We start from the raw sequence: 22830 nt of genomic DNA, 5'->3' as shown, positions 1-22830 counted from the left end.
AATAACGCATGTTAAAAATTACTTCTAAATACTCACTGGCATTTATTTCTTCTTCATCGTACACATCTACTTCCAGCAACCTGATCAGCATGCGAAAGAGGATCCTCAGGAACTGCAGATACGAGCCAGTCTTTCCCACCTGAACCAGAGATGAAAAGGAGTCTGAATCCCAAGTCAGACTAATGCACAGGAAGGATACATTTCAGGTAAATGCATTTGGGCCTACCCCTGTTATTTTGCCATTCTAGTCCTGCCTGCAAGGCATAACAAGACTCAGTATTCCCCATTTTGCTGAATGGTATCACAAAATTATCTGTGAGGAAAATCTGGCCCAGAGCAGAGCCTGTATCACATTTTTTATGCAGGGAGATCACCACTGATAAACTGTTCACCCACTGCCATGCTCATGGCAATTTTATGCCCAGTGCCATCCACGAGTATGTAATACAGGCTTAAAAAACCATGACACATACAGATTACCCCTCCTCTCCTTACCGCTTCCAGCTTCATGCTTAACCTTAAATTTTTACCAATTTTTGATCTCAAAACGCATTGCTGTGTACGAGTTTCATGGGGCCTCTCAAGTACATCTCCATCTGCAGCTGTAGCAGTCCTCATCGCCTGTCCTCTCACCCTGCTAGTAAGGCAAGAGGAAGGAACTGTGCTCTTACTTGTGGTGGTCCTGTCAAAAGCAGCCGCCTGGGGTGAAAGCTCCTTGAGCCGGACGCCTCACCCTGATTGCTGAAGTCCGCGTGGTGCTGTCGGGCTGTCGTCCACTGCCGGTAGTAGAGCGACTGCTCCTCGCTGCTCATGTCCTTGTGAAGCAGGGGCCTGAGAGAGCTCAGCCAAGACACGTCGGCGTGAGGCAGGAGGGAAGAGGAGGAAGGCAAATTCCCACTTTTCTGCGAGCTCAGGAGGCAGTACGCAGCTTTCGACAGGATGACGATGCGTGGCAGCGCAGCACGCAGGGCCTTGCTGTCTTTGGCTGAGTGGCCAGGCCACCGAAACGTCTGGGACACCGAAGACAGCGACGACAGTTTCGAAGTGGTGCTGCTTGCCATCTGGTTACCCAGGGAGTCGCACTCTTGTTTCAGGGTCTCTCCAGCTGTGAAAGCAGGGTAAGCCCCCTCATCGACGGAGCTGTGCGCCACAGTCTGAAAGCTGAGCGATGGTGCTTGCTTCTGGGACTTGTCCGCAGCACTCGAGGAGCTCACACCATTGTCAGCCAGGGAGCCTGGCAAAACAAAGAGCAGGCAGTGAACAGATACTGGCTGATATAAGAAAAATGCAAAAAAATCATGAACCCATTTGATCTAGAGCACAAGCTTAACCTACAAGTACTTCTGTTCATGAGTACAGCTGGGAGAGGCTTAGGCTGGTGTTTCAACAGCTAAAAAATAAATCTATCTGTCCCTCTTGCCAGAGAGGCAACAGCCATTCTGCTAGGGTTCAGGGTCCGAACACAAGTATCCCAATCCCAAATGACTGCTAATCTCAGTATGTTAACTATCATTTCCCATCTGGGATTTAGAATTTCATGGTACAACCCTCTGAAACTGAAGTATAACACACCGCTGTACACATAGATCAATCTGGCCCTCCTTTCAGTGGAGAGCATTTCACTGCAACCTTCGAGTGAAGTGGGCTGTGCTCCCTCTACCATACCAGGCAGCTTTAAATGCATGGTAAGATCTGGTGCCTGGCAAAGGCTCGATTCAGCTGCCTTAATACCTCGAATTCATAGGGAAACAAAGGGAAGGACCTGGAAGTGCCAGGCAAATGCAAGGAAGGAAAGGCCTGATGGGAGAGGATTCTCCACTGAGGGCTGAAGAAGTAGAGTGAGACCCAGCCACCCTGCTGGTCGTGGCCAGGAGGCAAACATCCACTTCTACCCACAGCTACCCCCCCAGTTACACAGCATTTTGCTATTCCTAACATTAATCCTGTTAATTTCTACTCTGATTTTTAAGATCTTTTCAGGATCCACCAGACAAAACTATCAGCAAACGTGAAATACAAGTTTAAAAAAGTAATAATAAAGGACCCATCCTCCCACTGCAACACTGCTCCCTTTTAACTGTAGACAGGGAAATTGCTCACCATGGCAAGGATCTGCACATAATATTTCACTGCTCAGCCTGCAGCAGGGTACAAGCCGTTCCCGTTTGATGAAGCATCTCAATATTTACATTCAATTTCCAGTGACAGATAGCCGAAGACTTACTCTTTAGAGCAGCAGCAGCAGACAACTGACCTGAGGTTCCGGTGACAGCGCTGCTATTACTCTGCGGTCTGTCCAAGTCTATCAGCAGCTCATCAGAGTCATTCTCGCTACCATTAGCCTTCTCGTGCTCCTTCTCACTCAGGTCAAGAGCTACAATGGGCCCTCGAATCGCCTCCTTCGAGACGTAGCAGCATGCCAGGCCTACTTCTTGCTCTAATGCAGTCCGAGTTAAGTAGCTCGAGTCAATTAGCCGAAGGTCGCAGTACTTCAATGACCTGCAAAAGCCAAGCCAAGAAAAAAGGATGGTTTGTTTTCCCCGACCCTGAACAACACTCCCTATCTTTAACTGCTTATTAAATATTCACGAACAGTTCTACTAGCCATTAAATATCACATAATTTTAAAACACGCAGCACATAAGCTGTGCTCCTTGGTGCTTTGCACAGACGTTCGCTGACCCACAGAGTGCAGGAGCTTTACTTTTCACAAGCCACACTTTGCAAAATTTTAAACCGTTCCCAAAGTCTTCCAAAATGCGCTTCTTTGTGATAAAAAATGAACAGTTGGTATCAAACCATGTAACCTCCCCCACAAAAAAAACTTATCAAAACATATTAGAAAACAAACATATTGCAAGAGCAGTAACAGCACCTGGGGAAAGTTTCTCCCAGAGGATCCTTGCCAGTTAGAATAACGATGCAAGGCAGACCTTCCAAATCCTGATAGGTGCGAGGAATCCAGTCATCCTGCTCATTTCCCCTCCAAGCCTGTGAACAGAGAATATCCAAGTCACATCTAAATGAAACCTTCTAAGCAATCACCTGTTGTTTTGTTTGTTTGTTTTCAGTTCCTGACTTTTCTTTGTATACAGGGCTGCCCTTGGTTCAGCAGAGCTTGGTGAACATGGCTGAGCTCATCAGGGTCCTCTGTTTTGGATGGAGCCTCCTCAAACACTGCTCTCTCTTGAGCAACAATATCAGCATTCAATCAAGAGAAGCGTGAGCACCCTACAGCAACCGTGAAAAGGAAGCAAAGCTGAAAGACTCAGAGACCATCACTTGGAAAGGAAAGAAGCCAGTCTGCCTCTCCAAACACTGGAATTACAAAGCTGAAATGGGAAAATGCAGGTTCATACCCTGCCATTCTTGTCAATACACTGTGAGTACTGCCTGGTAAAACTGACAACATAGCCTCTTCAGTCAGCATCTAGTCAAGGCAGAGATCGTCAGCAGACATCATCAGAGATCAGCAGAGATCAGCAGTCTCTTTACACATAACCTATAGATTTCACACGTCCATGTCGAACAGAGACATCGAGGCCTCTCCAGACAAGGAAAATAAGCCATAATTGTTTCAGAATCCGCAGGTATTCGAGCTACAGCATTCATTCTGCTGGAAGAAGATCCTTCTTCTTTCTTTTTAATAATGGACAATACCAATTTGGAAGAAAATTCAGACCTAGCTGAGGCACGGAGTCTGTTTTGCCAGGTCATACAGATGGCAAGCCCAGACACTCCAAGTGCCCATGAAGAATATTTATCTATGTACCGATAGATATCCATAAAGATTCATCACAGACAAACAAATTACAGAGCAACCCGACTCATGCAAACTGTGGAAAACATAACCTAAAGGAAGAACGCTGTCTTAAATTCCCTCTCGGCTCTTCTGCTCTCAACCTGTATGCTCAACCTGTTCTTTCCTTACCCTTCCTCCTCCCCAGAAAGGCCGTGTTTTATGAGTCATTTTCTCAGGCAGATGAAGGGGATTGAAAAAGAGGACTCAATAGCAGATCAGTGACTCAGCATGCCATTTTACCTTCTGAAAATTTCCACTGAAATAAGCTATGACTAATTTTTTCTTAGCTTAGGAAGAGCATGATTTGGAACAGTATTCCCCGTCTCTGCTATGGCTCTAATTTTCTTTCTCCAGCCGTGATTTTTTTTCCCCTGCTGATTTCTGCATCTTCCTCGTAACATGTTCGTAGAAAAAAAATATTTCTCCAACTACCTAACCACCTCTGCTGGCTCAGTTAAACAGCCTCAGCAGCAGAGAGAGATTTTCTGGCTTTTCAGCAGGGTTAGCCTGGCTGCGCGTTAGCCTTCCTTCCCAATGCTGGAAGATTGTGAGAAAGTGCACGGCTACAAAATGAAATGGGAGAAGGCAGATTCAAAACTGATTTTTCTTTCTTCTAGCCTAAAGAACAGAAAAGAAGCCTGAGTGCCTGGAGCTTTGAGCTGGAACCCCGCATACAGAAGATGTATTTTTTGTCCACTTTATTCAGGAGGGGCAGAGAGCTGCAGCCCTCCAGGCTCCCCACTTCTGAATGGCTCCCAAATTGACTTATTACACTTAAAAGGTGACCTCTATTGCCATGACAACATGGCTGGTCAAAAAAAATAGTTATTTAAATTATTTTCCATCTCTTCTTTCATTCCTTACCTCTAGCTGTTTCTCCCCCCTTGGAGCCTGGCTCCCAGATGGCAAGGACTGACCCGTGTGGCGTGCCAGAGGGCTCCTCTGGTGGAGGGGGACACGGTTCAACTACCAGCACCTCACAGACTGCTGCCGGCCCTCCCAGCCCTGCTGCGGCACCACACGCACTGGTAACTCGCTCTTAGGAAGAGGGGAACTCAAATCAACCCTTCCAATGGGGGCTACCAGAAGCTATAAGCTTTCCCTTCTGGCTCCTGAAGAAGGTCGAGACGAAGTCTCACCCCCCTGCAACCCACCGCAGGTATCGGCGGGGCCAGCACTTCAAGACAACCTCTCCAGCAAGCGCTCGGCTGCCTGGTGCCGCTCTCCCCTCCTCTCCAGGGCACTCACCGTGGAAGCAGCCAGCAGCCAGACCCCCCCCTGCCTCTAGTCCCCCAGCACCGGTACGCCTCCTAACATCGGGAGAAAAGCCAAGCTGCAAGGAGACCAAATCGAAATCGTCTGCAATGAACCGGACTCAACAGGAACCTGGCTGATGAATTTTGTAATGGGAATCAGTTGCACAAACTTGTCCCCACACCACTTCAGACAGCCTGTGTTATCCCGGGCACCACACTGGCAGGGTTGGCAGCCCCGCACAGTACTCACAGGTGCCCTTCATCCTTCTGGAGCACCCACCTAAAAAGGACAGGTGGGATAAACCACCTAAAAAGGCACCGCAGGCTTATATTTGGACAACTAAATTCCTCTCCTCCCTCTCTTTATAGGCATCTTTCAGAGTTAAGTGGTTTTTTTTGTTGTTGTTGTTGTTTCTTTCTAGTCACCTACAAGGAAAGAAACAAGTCCAGAATCCTACAGCATTATTTACTTCAAAAAAGCATTTTACATTGTGGGGAATTACATTTAGGATTTTTTTCCATTCCCTATCTGATCAAAGTCCTCTATTCAGATCAATGGATATTCACACATCTATTCACACTACATGGATATTCACCTACATCAGCCTCTTACACTCAATCCTGATCTGCACTGAAAGCCTCACAAGCTGTCCCAACAATGTGTATGGGCTGCAACCACAAGGTTAAAGTGCCATAAAGAAACCCTCATAGGACTCACAACCCAGAACGGTTCGAGGTTAGAACTAAAGCCTAGCCCAAAACAACAACAACAAACCACCAGCAGCACAGAGCTATCTCACATCTTGTTTTCTCCTTCACTATTTCTCTCCCAGGTGGAGACCAGTAACGAGTGGTGATCCTCAGGGGTTGGTATCAGGACTGGCATTATCCAACATCTTTGTTGGTGACATGACAGTGTTATTGAGGGCACCCTCAGCAAGTGTACTGATGACACCAAGCTGTGCGGTGCAGCTGACAGGCTGGAGGGCAGGGCTGTCATCCAGAGGGAGCTGGACAGGCTTGAGAGGTGGGGCTGTGTGAACTTTGTGAGGTTCAACAAGGCCAAGTGCAAGGTCCTGCACCTGGTCTGGGGCAATCCCAGGCATATATATGGGCTGGGCAGAGAATGGATGGAGAGCAGCCCTGAGGAGAAGGACCTGGGGGTGCTGGTTTTGAGAAGCTCGATAAGAGCCAGGAATGCGTACTTGCAGCCCAGAAAGCCAACCCTATCCTGGGCCGCATCAAAAGAAGCGTGGCCAGCAGGTTGAAGGAGGTGATTCTCCCCCTCTGCTCTGCTCTCATGAGACCCCACCTGGAGCACTGCATTCAACTCCGGGGCCCCCAGCATAAGGACATGGACCTGTTGGATTGAGCCCAGAGAAGGGCCACCAGGATGATCAGAGGGCTGGAGCACCTCTCCTGTGAGGACAGGCTGAGGGAGTTGGGGTTGTTCAGCCTAAAGTAGAGAAGGCTCTGGGGAGGCCTTATAGCAGCCTTCCAGTACCTAAAGGGGGCCTACAGGGAAGCTGGGGAGGGACTTTCTATCAGTGTAGTAATAGGACAAAGGGCTTAAAATAAAAGAGGGGAGATTTAGATTTGGCATCAGGAGGAAATTCTTCACTGTGAGGGTGGTGAGGCCCTGGCACAGGCTGCCCAGAGAAGCTGTGGATGCCCCATCCCTGGAGGTGCTCAAGGCCAGGCTGGATGGGGCTTTGGGCAGCCTGGTCTGGTGGGAGGTGTCCCTGCCCATGGCAGGGGGGTTGAGACTGTGTGGTCTTTAAGTTCCCTTCCAACCCAAGCCATTTTGTGATTCCCTCTCCTGCAGCAGACAGGGTTTGAGAAACAGAAGGGGTGGCTACTTTAAAGGACATTTTACCTGGTTTTGGTTGTAGAGAAGCTCTTTAAGAAAGGTTCACAAAATTCCTTCATTTTGTGTGTGCTTTTAAACACACTGTAACTCACAATGAAACTGAAAATGAATCTCTGTGTGAGATGTAAAGCAGGGATCACGACAGATAACCTGAACTACATTCAGGCTGGTACGAAAGGCAACCAAAGTTTTTTTTAATGTAGCACGGTTAATACAGGAAGTGGATGTGGCTCATTGTACCAGCCTCTTATAAATCCATGCAATTAGCTCGGTGCATATATGCTGTGCAGAAAAGGCTTTCAACACGCAGCGGTTTGAGAAAATAAGTCTACAACAAACAGAGTATTTTACCAGTTGCCAGAAGAGCAGAAGATGGTAAGACAGAGCAGACAGTTAGATACACTAGAGAGATAAACTGATGGAAATAATTAGTTTGTCTAGGGAGATCCGAGCTCTGCTTTCAGAGGTTCAAAGAGGAATCTGACTCATGCTGTTATTCAATTTTAACAAGCAAGATAACATCCGGTGTTTGACTTCAGGGACCAGAAACAATTCAATTTTTTTCTGAGTTCCTAAATCATTAATGCTCATCAGAAGTACCGTATACTTCCTTGGAAAAGATAAAGATCATGGACTCTTTTCCTATAAAATAATTAAGTTTAAAACATGTGGGAACACACACGAAATACGTACAGCAGTGAGATGACTACAACGATCGTACAAAGAAATACGTAGTTTCTGCTAACCTTCAACCGTGTCACAAAGTGTTTCGCAACTGTAAGCTCTGAAGCAGGATTCCCAAGGAGGATCTCAAAGCGGTACTGCAGACCTAGCTTGTCTCTTACTTCTTGTAACCTCTCCTTGGCCAGCATGGCCAGCTGCACAGACGGCACCCTAATGACGAGCATGTGGCCGCAGCCGTTCTTATCCTTTCCGGGAGAAGTGATAAGGTCATCCATTATGCTGAGCGTTTCAGGCGTGCTGTGATCTCTCAGCGAGGCCATGGTCGTGAGAGCCATCAGAGCCTGGGAGTACTGCTGGATGAGAAGGTAGCAGCGAATCACCATGCTGTGCAGCCGGGGATACCTTTCGGGAGACAACAGTTCTGCGTTAGCGCATGCAAAATCACAGTAGTGTCTGAAAATTAGCCAAAAAACAGGGCTGTGCAGTAAAGAAGTACCCATTTTTTCCTGTAGTGCTTGAAGAATGAAGCCTTTAATTTTCACAGACCAAAATTTTGCTCAAAACCCAACTGTGTTTTAATTAAACATTCTCCAAATGTGGAAAATTAAGCACAAAGTCCTGCTCTCAAGTAAAAGGAATAATAAACTTCTGTTATCTTTATTTGGGACAAAATTTCAACTAAAGATCTTTAACTTAATGGAGATATGGATCATCTCAGATCTGCTTCAGTCCAAGAGCAGGGGCTAATACATTTTGCTGTCCAGAAGTTTTCTTTTTCTATGAACTCAGAGGACCATCACTGCTTCAAGTGGTTTCTGGAAGAAGTACTTCATGATTTCCCATTTCCCACTCTCTTCCCCAGAAAGTTAGACTTATCAATAGGGATTGCTGGCTCTGAGACAAAACTTTCTAGTCTGATCCTAACCTCAATATTAGGGCAATATTTGCATATGTACTAAACCTCCTTCATCCCTTTCCCAATCCGCATCTTAAGAACAGAAAGAGAGCAATAGAGGCCACTGTCTCTTCCATTGGACTTGCTCAGAAAGACTACAAGAAACTTAAAGAACTGACCTATTGAAATTAATTGACCTTACTAATATTTATCACATTTATTAATTACGTATTTGTAGATAATATGGATTTATTTAATGATTCGTGTTGATAATTTGATATTGCATTTTACTTAGCAAATACAGATACATTTTCAATTATGCTGACCTACATAAAATAGCAAAAAACAGTACAGAAGACAGAACAATCCTGTTCTGTTAAATATGGCAACATGAGAACTATAGCCTGAGCAGTTATAACGGATCCATCCTGCTGGTATGCAGAACAGATTAACTCCACGTTGCTGGAAACCATGTCATTGCTTGTGTTTCTATAATGTGAGTGTTTAATTCTATCCTGGAGATGTGCTATGAAATGAGCTTGTTCAGGCAGCTACAGGGTACTTACAAGCCACTTTCAGCCTCTCAGCTGTACGAACCAAAAGCACAGCCAGCTAATGAAAGAATAAAATTGAAGTTTTTGAAATGACATCACTCTCCTGGGCCACCACTGACAAATTTGCTGGCAGTCTCAGCAGAGAGACACCAGAAGCAGTGAGGTATTTAATTTCTGGTACCTTCTTAGCTTAGTAAGGACTGAGCCAAAAGGCAGGAGCAGCACAGACGAGCTTGGACTTCCACTGCTTGGGCCTAATCTTTCCATAAGTAAATGAAGTACATCCCCTGCTTCTTCAACAGTACAAAATTTGTTACAAAATAAAAATTGCACATACTTTACAGTTCCCGAGATCAACATCAAATGTCATCGTGTCTTCATCCGCCTGAGACAGGGCTCATAAATATATCTGTACCCTTAAGATCCCAATTAAGCAGAATCCTATTTACCTTTCTAAAAGCGTGTTGACCATTTTTTCAAAGGTTTCATCACATCTCAGAAGTGGACTTGTGACTCCCCATTGGAGGGATTTGCTGTATTCATTCAAGCCGAAGTACAGCTTGTCTTCACTGGCGGTGTCATCCTGTTCCATACAGAGTGAGCAAAAACATAAGAAAAGCTGGAAACAATTTTAATTTCTTTTGTCATTTAAAAGATAAGTGAAAAGTATTTTCCAAACCAAAGTACCCTTTCTTTCATTTCTTCTCCCTCGATGTTATTTGTTTGTTTCAAAGACTATAATAAAATTTAAATTGTTTATCACAACTTACTATTTGTCTACATTTAGGAAAAGACAGGTGTAGGTCCTTTCAAATTTTTCAATGTATCTTCTACCTTTGATTGCAGGGGTTTTTCAGAATCCTGATAATTCTTTTCTGACTCCCTATCTCTGGCTATATGTTTACTGACAACTGTTACCTCATTTCTATTTAAAGTAGAACCTGAAAACAGAAGCATTATTCATTTCCAAAATTCTTCTTGATCGTCAGATTCTACACATCTCTAATGACAAACAGAAATTGATCATTTCTTTGCAGGAACGTAAATCTACTGACAGCAATCAGGAAGGCAGAGTATTTACTGCCTGAAATTTCATGAGGTGCCTGCTGGAAGCACAGCATGGTCTCCAGTGCATTTACACCACCAGTGATCACTAGGAATGTAATTAATCACATACAATCTCCTGTTTTCTGTGAGTTATCTGTTTAATCAGAAGACTGAAGTTGTTTATTTTTTACTTTTGGGAAAAAAAAATTGTCTAGACCATTTTACAGAACATCACCACAATGGCTTACATTAACAATCAACCAAAAAGCAAACTTTGAGTATTCACAGTATCACAGATTTCTAGGTTGGAAGAGACCTCAAGATCATCGAGTCCAACCTCCGACCTAACACTAAGTACTCCACTAAACCATATCGCTAAGCTCTACATCTAAACGTCTTTTAAAGACCTCCAGGGATGGTGACTCCACCACCTCCCTGGGCAGCCCGTTCCAATGCTTAATAACCCTTTCGGTAAAGAAGTACTTCCTAACATCCAACCTAAAACTCCCCTGTCGCAACTTTCGCCCATTCCCCCTCGTCCTGTCACCAGGCACGTGGGAGAACAGACCAACCCCCACCTCTCTACAGCCTCCTTTAAGGTAACTGTAGAGAGCGATGAGGTCGCCCCTGAGCCTCCTCTTCTCCAGGCTGAACAAGCCCAGCTCCCTCAGCCGCTCCTCGTAAGACTTGTTCTCCAGACCCCTCACCAGCTTGGTCGCCCTTCTCTGGACTCACTCGAGCACGTCCATGTCCTTCTTGTAGCGAGGGGCCCAAAACTGAACACAGTACTCGAGGTGCGGCCTCACCAGAGCCGAGTACAGGGGCACAATCACTTCCCTAGACCTGCTGGCCACACTGCTTCTTATGCAGGCCAGGATGCTGTTGGCCTTCTTGGCCACCTGGGCACACTGCTGGCTCATATTCAGCCGACTATCAACCAATACTCCCAGGTCCCTCTCGGCCAGGCAGCTTTCCAGGCACTCATCTCCCAGCCTGTAGCTCTGCTTGGGGTTGTTGCGCCCCAGGTGCAGGACCCGGCACTTGGCCTTGTTGAACTTCATACAGTTGACCTCAGCCCATCGCTCCAGCCTATCCAGATCCTCCTGCAGAGCCTTCCTGCCCTCGAGCAGATTGACACACGCACTTAGCTTGGTGTCATCTGCAAACTTACTGAGGGTGCACTGGACGCCCTCATCCAGATCATCGATAAAGATATTAAAGTGGACCGGCCCCAGTACCGAGCCCTGGGGGACACCACTAGTGACCGGCCTCCAACCAGATTTGACTCCATTCACCACAACTCTCTGGGCCCGGCTGTCCAGCCAGTTTCTAACCCAGCGAAGCGTACGCCAGTCCAAGCCCCGAGCAGCCAGTTTCTTGAGGAGAATGTTGTGGGGAACTGTGTCAAAAGCCTTACTGAGGTCAAGGTAAACCACATCCACAGCCTTTCCCTCATCCACCAAGCGCGTCACTTGGTCATAGAAGGAGATCAGGTTCGTCAAGCAGGACCTGCCTTTCATAAACCCATGCTGACTGGGCCTGATCGCCTGCTTGCCCTGCAAGTGCCGCGTGATGACCCTCAAGATAATCTGCTCCATGAGCTTTCCTGGCACTGAGGTCAAACTGACAGGCCTATAGTTCCCCGGGTCTGCCCTGCGGCCCTTCTTATAGATGGGCGTCACATTTGCTAGCCGCCAGTCAACTGGGACCTCCCCCGATAGCCAGGACTGCCGATAAATGATGGAAAGCGGCTCGGCCAGCTCCTCCGCCAGTTCTTTCAGTACCCTCGGGTGCATCCCATCTGGCCCCATCGACTTGCGCACATCCAAGCTCCGTAGCAGGTCGCCAACCATTTCCTCATGGATAGCGAAGGCCACATCCTGCTCCCCATCCCCTTCCACCAGCTCAAGGCACTGGGTATCCAGAGAACAACCGGTATTGCCGCTAAAGACTGAGGCAAAGGCGGCATTAAGCACCTCAGCCTTTTCCTCATCCTTAGTAACTAGGTTTCCCCTCGCATCCAGTAAAGGATGGAGATTCTCCTTAGTCCTCCGTTTCGCGTTGATATATTTGTAAAAGGATTTTTTGTTGTCTTTAACGGCAGTAGCCAGGTTGAGCTCCAGATGAGCTTTGGCCTTTCTAATTTTCTCCATTCACTCTAATTCTCTAATTCTCTAATTTTCTTCATTCACTCCTTCGTTTCTACTATTCTGTTTGACTGTTAGCATACTGGGAGTTTATGGAAATAACTTTTTATTTTAACTTTAACTTTTTCCAGCTAGTATTTTAATATACTTTACAGAAACCAATGGTCCACTCAACACATTAAAGTCAATCTTGATATAATTTATTTTTTTTTCAAACAAAGAAGAGGAAAAAAGGGTATTTTTTTAGAAAGGATAGCCAAAACATCCTCAGAATCAGCTGGCTGAAATGGTCAGTAAAGCTAATGGTACTGAATGTCAAAGTGACTTTTCTCACCTCATCTGCACAGTGATGGCACTTACTACACTGTAACTCGTTAACCTAGTGCACCGTTTTTTTAATAACATTTGAAAAGTTGTGAATAGACTTGACAGGCTGTATGATATACCACTTACAATCAAAAGTTAGACTGCTTGAAAATGCAAAGCCAGCTCCAGAGATTTCCAGCATGTCTACATAGTTTTGTCTGACCAGAGCATAAAAAGTCATTACTCATCTTATGTGACTGGATAGAGGAAAACATGAAATTTCTGGGCCTACATGTCAACGCTACGTCTACTGTCATCATCCCAGGATTGTGTAGCTAGAGCCTGAGTAAACAAACTCCAGCAGAGAAAGAACTCCCTTCTAACACTTCATTTTAATGTATATATCTGCTAGATTCTGTTAGGTGAAGAGTCAACATTAAGATTCACAATTAAAATTATAAATTAAACACTTACCACAGTATCAAATTGTATCCAATGTACCTCATTGCTAGAGCTGATCCTGGACTGCTGCGTTTGCAAGGCGTAAGGAAAAGAGCTGACCTGAAGAACAAGGAGGTTGAATGCTTCAAGGACCTCCCTGCAATTAATAACTCTATCAGCCAGACCATGACTAGGCTCACCATGTGACAGGGAACTTGAAATGGCACTGCAGAAATAAGAATGCAAAGAATTGCCTTACTGACATCCTGAGATTCAATGGGTTACTCTCTTCCTCCAGAAAAATCTCCAAATGACCATGGCACTGAGAATCACAGCCCAAAAAACTCTTTGAAAGGGTGAAAGATGTCAAAACCATTTGAGTGTTCTCTGTCGGTAGAGTCAGGCAACAGGGGAAAAAAACTAAATAAAGGACCAAAATCTGCTGAAAGTAAGAAGTTGAATTAGTGTGCCAATTTAAAAGACCATCAGACAGAGGAAACCAAAAATAAGCCAAAGCTGATGTCCTTCTTACTGAGGAACGCTGTTGCATGAGTTGTGGGGTTAGGATAGAGTAACAAGTTTATAAAATCCACTGGATTCTTCAGGCAGATACATTTTTCTAAGAGACCAGGGAACCTGCTGTCATGATTTCCAGCTCCTGGAATCACCTTGGCCTCCAGGATAGTTTAGTATAGCGATAGGACAAGGGATAATGGTTTTAAACTAAAAAAGGGTAGCGTTAGATCAAACATTAGGAAGAAATTCATTACTATGAGCGTGGTGAGGCACTGGCACAGGCTGCCCAGAGAAGCTGTGGATGCCCCATCCCTGGAAGTGTTCGAGGCCAGGCTGGATGGGGCTTTGGGCAGCCTGGTCTGGTGGGAGGTGTCCCTGCCCATGGCAGGGGGGTTGGAACTGGGTGAGCTTTAAGGTCCCTTCCAACCCAAACCATGTTATGATTCTATGATAAACAGGAATTCCAAATTCAGTATAACAAAAATTCAATGGGGAGGATAAAATAGGAAGAATGTTGCTTTTAGCTATTTTCAGCTGTCCTTCAAGGAAAGTATTTTATTATCTCTGCTATCCAAATGAGTCCCACAACCTAATGCACCATGTCTAAACCACATTAAAATTTTTCTCCTCAGTTTAGTCACAGATCAAGACCAGAACTATTTATTTATTTACTTCTTTCTTTTTGTCAATAGTAAAGTTGTGATTCAGTGCGAAGAAATGTTTCTGCACATGTGTATATGTTCTGTGCAGATCTGACACTGACCAACTTCAACAGTTTTTAAAATCCTTTTCTTACAGGAGCTAGTGCCTTTTTCAGAAGCTGAAAAGTATTAAATATATGTAAGCCTTCTCATAATAAAAGCAACACTGTCATCAAGGATAAAAGCATGAATTAAAACATGGCTAGTTTGAGAACGTGAGACAGCTTCAGGTGTGCATACAGAAAAAAACAGGGAAATAGGAAAAAGACAAAGTTGCAAATTTCAGCCCTTCTTCCTGTACTTCAGTACCATAGCTCTTACCCCTGTGAACAGTTTTATTAGGGACACAAAAATCTGAAGCTAGTCTCATCCAATTTCAGCTGAATCAGAATTAGCTAACTGATTAGTTAATTATTTATCAGGCTCAAGTAAAGAAGACAATTTCTGATTTTGAGGAACAAGATGCCTTAGGCTTAGAGGAACCTCTAAGTGACAAGTCTTTTGAAATACCTAATAGAAAGATACGGGAAGAGGATTGTTTTCCTTCAGTATATCGAAGCACCTACCTTGTTAAATCTACATGGGCATTGTCATGAACCAGCACAAACAGCGTATATGGATTCTGCTTCACTCGTTTCATGAAAACTTCAAATTTTGTTTGAATCTCATTGTCTAGCCGAACCACGTATTTCTCAGCTCTCTGATATGCTGTTCCATTGTCTTCTAGGCCCAAGTCCACAAGGACACCTACCAAAAAGGAGAATGCAAAAAAATCTTTTCCTCTGAGTACATCCAATAATTAATCGTCATCTGTAGGTATTGTCTGCCAATATCGCAACTTAGCCAAATCACTGATACGCCTCAGGAAGAAGATTATCAGAATGCATTTTCTCTCACATTGGAGACTGACATCTGCTTCTTCGCTTCTGGATTTCCTACAAAAAGTGTCTGAAGACCTTCCAAAGACTTCTCACATTACCAAAAAGGAAAAAAATATCCACAAAAACTTCCAGAGCAGCACTCAGTCGGCTGTGCTCCACGATACCAGGCCAAACTTCCCCTTATTAGGTAATATATCAACCTTGCCACAGTCAGAAGTAGTTACTCTAACCTTTCCTTCGCAAAAATCTTAAATTTATGTAAAGCTAACTCTAATATCATTTTTTCATGCCTTGCCTCTGCCTCAATGTTAGTCTGCAAATGTCAGTAAAACACAACTACTCTCTAGCAGTCTTTGTAATGACAAACTGCCATTATATTCAAAAAAATAGGCAAGATGTATATAGCTTTGAACATCTTCTGAATTAAAGAAGTAGCAATTAACCACACTGACATGTGGGTCAACTATCTATTTGGCAGGCTCTTAATCATTTTTAAAATTATGTTAAATGTAAAGTAGAAACCACTCATTTAATATAATAAAATAAATGTGAAACACTAATATCAGACAACCTCTGGTTTAATGTGCAGCATTATTAAGACACACACATGGTAAAGTAAATAAAATGGGTGAAGAAGCAAGGAATGGAACAAAAAAAACCACAGCAAACAAGGTTACATTAGGAAGGAAAAGAAAACCCTATTCCAAGCAACCTAATTCATTCCTTTCCTTTTACTAGTAAAACAGAACCAAGCTGAGAAAAAATACCTGCAGAGACGGACCATAAAATTGAGCTACATCAAGATACCGGCACAATCAGAAACCATGGGACATTTTAGTTCAGAGTTGAAAACAAGAGGAAAAAAAGCCAACAGCTACCTAAAACCACTCATAGAAACATTACACTGGATGCTCATATCCATGACTTTCAAATGCAAAAACAAGGGATTATTAGATACGGCTGAAGGTAGAAAAGAAGTCCTGCCAATGAAACAAACAAAAAAAATATCCTAAATATATAGCTATCACAAGGACTTATTTACTCCACAGTATCAGAGATCAAGAGCCAAAAAGGACCAAACATCTACACAGACAGTCCACGGTTCCATTAGACAGGATTTTTTTTATTTTTCTGAAGAGAAACTCTTATGCTTTCCTGGACATATCAATCACTAACAGGGTGGATAAAAAGGGCTGTTCTCAAAGGGGACGTATTCCATCACCTGGACAGTAAAGCTTTCTTGTTCTTCTTGATGTATTTGGTACCAGCTGTGGTCAGATGCAGAACCCAACAAAAGAACTCACTATCTGAAACAGCATGGCAATTATTGTCTGCTAATGCGAGTGAATTACTCATTTACCTATGTAAATTTACCTGCACTTATGCTTGTGCTAATACATGAGGGCATATGCACAAAGTGTACCTAGAACAAATGGCACTAGCGTTCATAGGGAATAAAAGATCTGAACAACTGCACTCGCTCATCCCCCCTCTTCCTTGACAGCTGGGTACTTCTTCAGGTCACACATTCCTCAGATCTGTATGAATATGGCAATTTCCTTTGCCACTTCTGCTGTACAGCTTGGGCCTAGTTTACGAAAGGAAGATGTTCTGAATTCATCAATGATACCAACTAATGGAGCCAATACAGGACATGCAAAATACATATAGGAGCACTTGTATCAGAGATGACTTAATAGCAAGCACATACTTGGGTCTGATTTAACGGTCTCTTTTTCCCCCCCTTCCTCTTACCTGATTGTCGAATCCGTTGCAGGGTCTGCTGCACCAGGACTTCTGAACGGGGAACTATAACGATGAAGTCTACTTTGCTGAAGTGGCCCAGGTCCAGGCTCTGATTGCCACTGTCTGCTATAGCACAAACCTGGGACAAGAGCTTTCTGGCAACTGTAAGCTGTGGCTGGTAAATTTGGAAGGTATCAACATCCAAATCTAGAGTGTGTGTGTTTGAAAAAGAAAACAAAACACAACAAGAAACATGTTTACTTTCCCACCCCCCAACACACAGGACCCTCCAAATAGCCTACCCTCTATTATGAGAAAAAAAAAACAAAAAATCACTCACCAGAATAAATCCTAACACTCTGGAAAGCTGGGTACAAATCACAAATGTCAACTTCCTCTTTTTGATCAAAATGTGATTATCTGTCAGATGACCTCAGGTACAGTACTGCCCATTTTTAAGTGCTTTAAGTGTTTCTGAGTATTTTTAAGGGTGCGGCCCAAGGAAACGTCAATGCTAACACAGCGAAATGCAATCCGTTAAACAAACCGACACATACATAACGTGCATATATTAGAGATATCTACATATCCCTGATCTTCTCCTGAAGCTTGCTGTTCTCCTTCAGGAGCTTCCCTCTCCCACTCCTGTCAGGAGAACCAGCTGAGGTTACAGTGCTCAGGGCACCGCGGGAGGAGAGCCACCACACCTATTAACCTGAGGAAACCGAGCCTGCCTTGATAATCCTGCCAAGAAGATTCTAGCAGTGCAGCAGGGAAGCTGGGAGTTCATTTGTACACGAGACCTACTCTGATTTCTTGAGCCCCACTCTAAGTACGCATTGAGATAGCCATGTGTCTATCTGTCTTATCCTTACATATACTGCAAAGGGAAGATGAGCAATACACTTATGAAATAAATCTCAATTATTTTTTGGGGGGGAGAACATTTATTTGTTTGGAGGTTTCTTGATTTTTAACAAAATTTTAGTCTCAGATTTAACTGAGCTTAATAAGTGTCATTATACTAGTTGCAGAGAACTGGGGGACTGGACTTTTTATAGGCATGTAGCAGAACACTCCTGTTTCCTGCAAGAAAAAGCATGTTCCTATTTTCAGTATTTCCAGTAGGCAATTTCTATGCCTGACAATCCATGCTTAACTAGCCCCTGAACGTTTTCAGCTTGCAGGTTACCAACAGTAAAATAGGATTTAGGATAATCCCATTACAGTTTTTCTTTCTATCAGTTTTTCTACTGGGTTAAATCCTGATGAACAGTGTTTATCATTAAAAAATAAAATAAAATAAAATAAAATAAAATAAAATAAAATAAAATAAAATAAAATAAAATAAAATAAAATAAAATAAAAATCCAGATCTAATACAAATTTAATACAGAAGAACTAGAGTTGTTTTTTCAAGTAATGAACCACTTTAAAAAATGTTATAATTTACATGAAAATCTGAGATTATTTGGGGATGGTTGGACCAGACGATCCTGGAGGTCTTTTCCAACCTTAATGATTCTACGTTAGTTTTACACAGACATACATGTGTTCATGTGTGCACTTATCTCCTGTTCAGAACTGCTTCATTGTTCACTCCTGTGGATCTACTTTTGGAGAAAGGTCCCACTCACTGCCCAGGAGACTTACCTCCCCTTTTTTTTATTCAGGCAGATTCCCTGTAGCTTAAGTCATTGTATAGCCATATTATAAAGACAAAACTAGCTCAAAATAATTGTTTTGAAAAAAACATGAAGGATTAAAAAAGCACCACTGCACATCATTACATGGTAAGAACAAAAATAAAATAATAATAATAATAAAAAAATATCAAAAGATGGTTATAATTTCAAATTAATCCTGTGTGGAAGCTCAAGGCTTGTCCTTCTGGCAACCACCCTAATTGGATCTTCTGATCTATTTGGAGACTATAAACCATCTTGTTTTCATTCAGATTTAACCCTGAGATGATTAATTTGAACTAACTAATGTGAGTCAAAAGCATACCTTTCTTTCACAGGGAAAACAAAGCTTTATTGGAGGTTGAATTTGCTTTAATACTAGACCTAAAAGAATCTCAGTGTTCACAGCAGCTCAATGTATCTTCTTTTACCATTACTGTCACATGAAAAGGAAAGCGTGGTTAAAACTCTGAATAATGAAACAATTCCAAAAAGGGAAAAATGATAATTAGCATTTTCAGGTAGACACTCCTAGCTCATCCATTGCACCTAAGTATCTCATCACATTATGCTGAATAATACATATATCAAGTAAGAAAATTATAGATTATGCTCGCCTAGCACACTCACTCCAAGATCTTAAAAACACTCTCCTCAAAAACTGGGAAAAAGTAAGCCCCAGGGCACAACTGCATAGTATATATTATTACCACTCTACGTGTGGAAAGTGAGGAATATCAAAAGTTAAGACACAGGAGGACACCTGGGGAGACCAGGAGGAGAACACAGTTCTCCTCTGCCGTGAATGTAAGGTTACATACCTTTTCTAATCGTACAAGGGTGAGATGAGCCCACACTGACATCTCTACTCTGCTTAGAGCAGAACAGATGATCACGTATTTTAACTTTGGAATTATAAAAGTTAGGGGGAATAAACGTTGCTGAAGTTGCTACTGAGGTTTTCTGTCCAGGAGACTGATGTATTTCTACATCCAGATGGCAATATTAATATTTGAAGGTTGGCACACTGACTACAGCCTTCAGACTCTTCTGAGGCACATGTATTTTGACATCTAACAAACTACTCACTTATTTCACATCTTGCATGTTAAAAAACATTACCTGGTTCTTGTGTAGAAACCATGGCAATTGCCTCCTGTGATGATACACACTCACTAACATCTCCATTAAAAGGAATAATGACGCTTTCCCCTCGCTGCTGTAGCATTTTCTCTAACAGCTTGTCCAAATCATCACCTAGTTAAGAATTAACAACACCAAATTATCTGGAAGCACTTTAAGATAAATGATGTATAACATGACATACAGATGTTCTCACATGGCTGATGGCAAACCTGTGAAGGGGCAGCAGACTGGAAATAAAGGGAAGAGAGGGCCGGGAAATTTGTCAGTTGAATAAACTCAAAAAAAAAAAAAAAGAAAGGAAAAGAAAAGAAAGAAAGAAAGGAAGATAAAAAGAAAGAAGGAAAAAACCACAGATGAATAATTTCAGCTCTGTGCCTTTACAGCTAATGGTGACCTCTGATGATGTCAGATGTTACAAAGAAACACACTACAAAACAGCTTCTAACACCTGTGCTAAAAGTGAAAACAAAGAATCATGCCCTCCTGTCAAATTCAGCAGTCCATACAGTGCTAAAAATGTTTTGTCACAAGAGGAATAATTCCCACTGCAGAGGTGAAGGATGAGTACTCCTTTACACTCACTTCAGGAAGGGAAAGAAAAGATGCCTCACAGTGCGAAAGGGAAAACTGTCTTCATGTGTGCTTTAACTGCTGAACAGAAGAAACACCGACCCTAAAAAAAAAAGACACAATCGCTTTCTTTGCTGAACTTCTGTTTCTTAGGTTTACTTACCTAAAGATGTGTTTTTGAAATGTGATGCCAGGAAACTAACTTTCCCTGTGATGAGCTCGTAACTGATCTCTTTCAAAAATTCACTGGTGGTAAGCATGCTTTCTGCAAGTGCTCTAGATTGATATTGACCTGGAGAAGAGGGGGAAAAAGCAAGATCAATCTTTAACACAGTGCATTGTGAACACAATGTTTTCATCCTAGAGGTAAAGGGTATGCTGATGTTCAGTTATGGATCTCCACTGCCTTTACCCAACACACTGGGAGAGAATCTCAAACCTATTTTGCTAGAGACAGGAGAAATAGTTTTATCTGTGTAGCACATCGTTTGCCAGCCACTGTCCATAGGTTTGCACACTTGAGTGACAAATGATATGCAAAATGCATGTTTTTACCTTAGATGGAGTGGAGGATTTTGGTTAAATATGAAAAAGTAATTATTCCAAGTATGGAAAAAAGAAAGAATATTACTAATTTATCTGACTACTAATATTACTAATTTATCTGACTACTACACGATTAGTTAAAATTCACTTCCAGCCAGAAACACTTATGCACACATGAAATCATAGCCAATCGCCAATGAGGAATCTGAAAATCAACATGGTAAAAAGGATAAAAAGCATATTCTGTTTTACAGTGATCTGCAGAAGACTGTGGTCGATCCAATACAGCCATGTAAGATGGCACAGCTGTTACATGAAACAGAGGACAGACAGACTCATTTGCCACTGGGTCACTCCAAGATATTTTCTAAGATTGCCACTGAAGTTTCAGACCTCTCACGAAGCCATAATGACTATCACACAGTTGGTTTTTTAGGTCCTCATGGACATCAGTACTCCAAGTCGTGACGGAGGAATAGTGAACTATGACATTGCAGAGCAAAAATATGAAGGAGAAAAAAAATTAAAAAAGGATGTAAAAGCTGGAAATTTAAAAGCTGGAGCAACGTCTTGAGAAAATGCATTTAGCAGATTTCCATTAATACTCACAGTGTAGTGCAAATGTACTTACCTAGGACTACTACGCAGAATTCATTTCCTCTTATCTTGGATGCGCAAATTGCAACTACATAATCTGGGAGCTTTTGCTGATGTTTCATTTCATTGAGAGACCTCAAGGTCTCCGAGATGCCCTCTGCCAGCGAGTTCTGGGTAACAACCACGTGCACGAGGTCCCGGGACACACTAGCAATTAACCTAGCAAGCCAAGGGAGTTGACCTGGCGACACAGAGATGCACTGTGCACTCATCTGCAAGGATCGCTCTCTCAGAGTGAACTCCTGCATAGCTTTCAACATGATCTGCTCAAATTCTTCCCTCAGGGGTATCTGGTCAGGACCTACGTTAAAAACAAACAAATAGGAGAACAGTATCTCATATCAAAATGTTATTGAACCAGGATTAATCTCGTCTGTCTTGATGTGACAAGCTCCTTCGCTGTATTTTTTACGTTTAAAAACCCACTGCCTACTCCGTGGATATCTACCCACACAGCATATTCTTCCTTTTTCATATTAGAAGCTCCCCTCTCTCTCTGTACCGTACTTTCTCTCTCACCATCCTCCTATTTTCTTTCTGACAATAAGGTATTCCATTTTATTCCTGGCTTTTCAACCCTCGGAAACTGGTGGGACAAACAAGAAGGTGAGGAAATACGTGCCTTTTGCCTGGAATAGAAGGATTAATCACATAGCCTCCATTTGTCTTTACATCAGAAAACACAAATGCTCACCCTTGCAGTCTAATCACAGCCAAACAAAGCCTGTCAACTGGTCTTCATTTTGCTTTTTCTCATCATGCATACACGTAAACTAAGCACATACACGAGCAAACAGGTTTAACCTCTTCTCTTACGGTTTAATTTAGCAAATTTTCAAACTTCTAATTTTAAGAAGCATACGTACATACAACTTTAAACCTACATATCTCAGAGTTTGTAAACTGTGTTGTGAACCGCAACTGGTAAATTGAAATAGAAGCTATCCTGTCTTAGTATCAGTCCCCCAGCTCAGCTTTAGATAAGATTTTGCTCGGTAAGATTTATCTCATGGTCAAAGATACTCAGGAACGTATGAAGAATATTCATGAATGGAGAGCAAAAAGTATCCATAGTTTCAACTGCCAAGATCCCATGTCAGTGCCAAAGCAGAGAGCTTCACACTTCAGCAGTTTGCTTGTCTATGACAAAAAGGGGGAGTTAAATACCAGTGATATGTGAAATGCTGTTTTTTGTTTGTTTGTTTGTTTGCATGTTTTCTTTCAGGACCAAAGAAAAGAAATGAAGTGAACAGTGAAAAAAGGAAGCAGAAAAATTGTGTGAGAAGCAGGGAAGGCAGTGGGTAAATAAACCAAGTATGTCATACACAAAATTGCTGCCTGTTGTCATTTTGCCATTTTGAGAAGTAAATATGGAGAGCA

The 22830-nt window shown here is 42.8% G+C and overlaps 1 protein-coding gene across 16 annotated transcripts in view; it reads right to left on the bottom strand.

The window, feature by feature from the left end:
- Positions 1 to 22830, bottom strand: part of GREB1L (GREB1 like retinoic acid receptor coactivator) — a 138306-nt gene that overhangs the window by 14516 nt on the left and 100960 nt on the right. For 12 of the 16 annotated variants that reach the window (XM_066992838.1, XM_066992834.1, XM_066992836.1 and 9 more), the window contains 12 exons: positions 21425 to 21751; positions 20411 to 20539; positions 19654 to 19788; positions 16856 to 17053; positions 14786 to 14966; positions 13036 to 13228; positions 9511 to 9644; positions 7675 to 8014; positions 2876 to 2991; positions 2225 to 2499; positions 672 to 1234; positions 37 to 139 (listed from right to left, as the gene is read on the bottom strand). In XM_066992838.1, the coding sequence (XP_066848939.1) occupies positions 37 to 139; positions 672 to 1234; positions 2225 to 2499; positions 2876 to 2991; positions 7675 to 8014; positions 9511 to 9644; positions 13036 to 13228; positions 14786 to 14966; positions 16856 to 17053; positions 19654 to 19788; positions 20411 to 20539; positions 21425 to 21751 (2694 nt within the window). The remainder of the gene's footprint in view (positions 1 to 36; positions 140 to 671; positions 1235 to 2224; positions 2500 to 2875; positions 2992 to 7674; positions 8015 to 9510; positions 9645 to 13035; positions 13229 to 14785; positions 14967 to 16855; positions 17054 to 19653; positions 19789 to 20410; positions 20540 to 21424; positions 21752 to 22830) is intronic. The other 4 variants (XM_048058032.2, XM_048058044.2, XM_048058047.2 and 1 more) reach the window with 1 other exon arrangement.

Source organism: Anser cygnoides, chromosome 2, assembly GCF_040182565.1.
Source record: "Anser cygnoides isolate HZ-2024a breed goose chromosome 2, Taihu_goose_T2T_genome, whole genome shotgun sequence".
Lineage (NCBI taxonomy): Eukaryota > Metazoa > Chordata > Aves > Anseriformes > Anatidae > Anser > Anser cygnoides.
The sequence above is the reverse complement of the archived record's forward strand: the minus strand, read 5'-3'. Positions and strand labels throughout refer to the sequence as shown.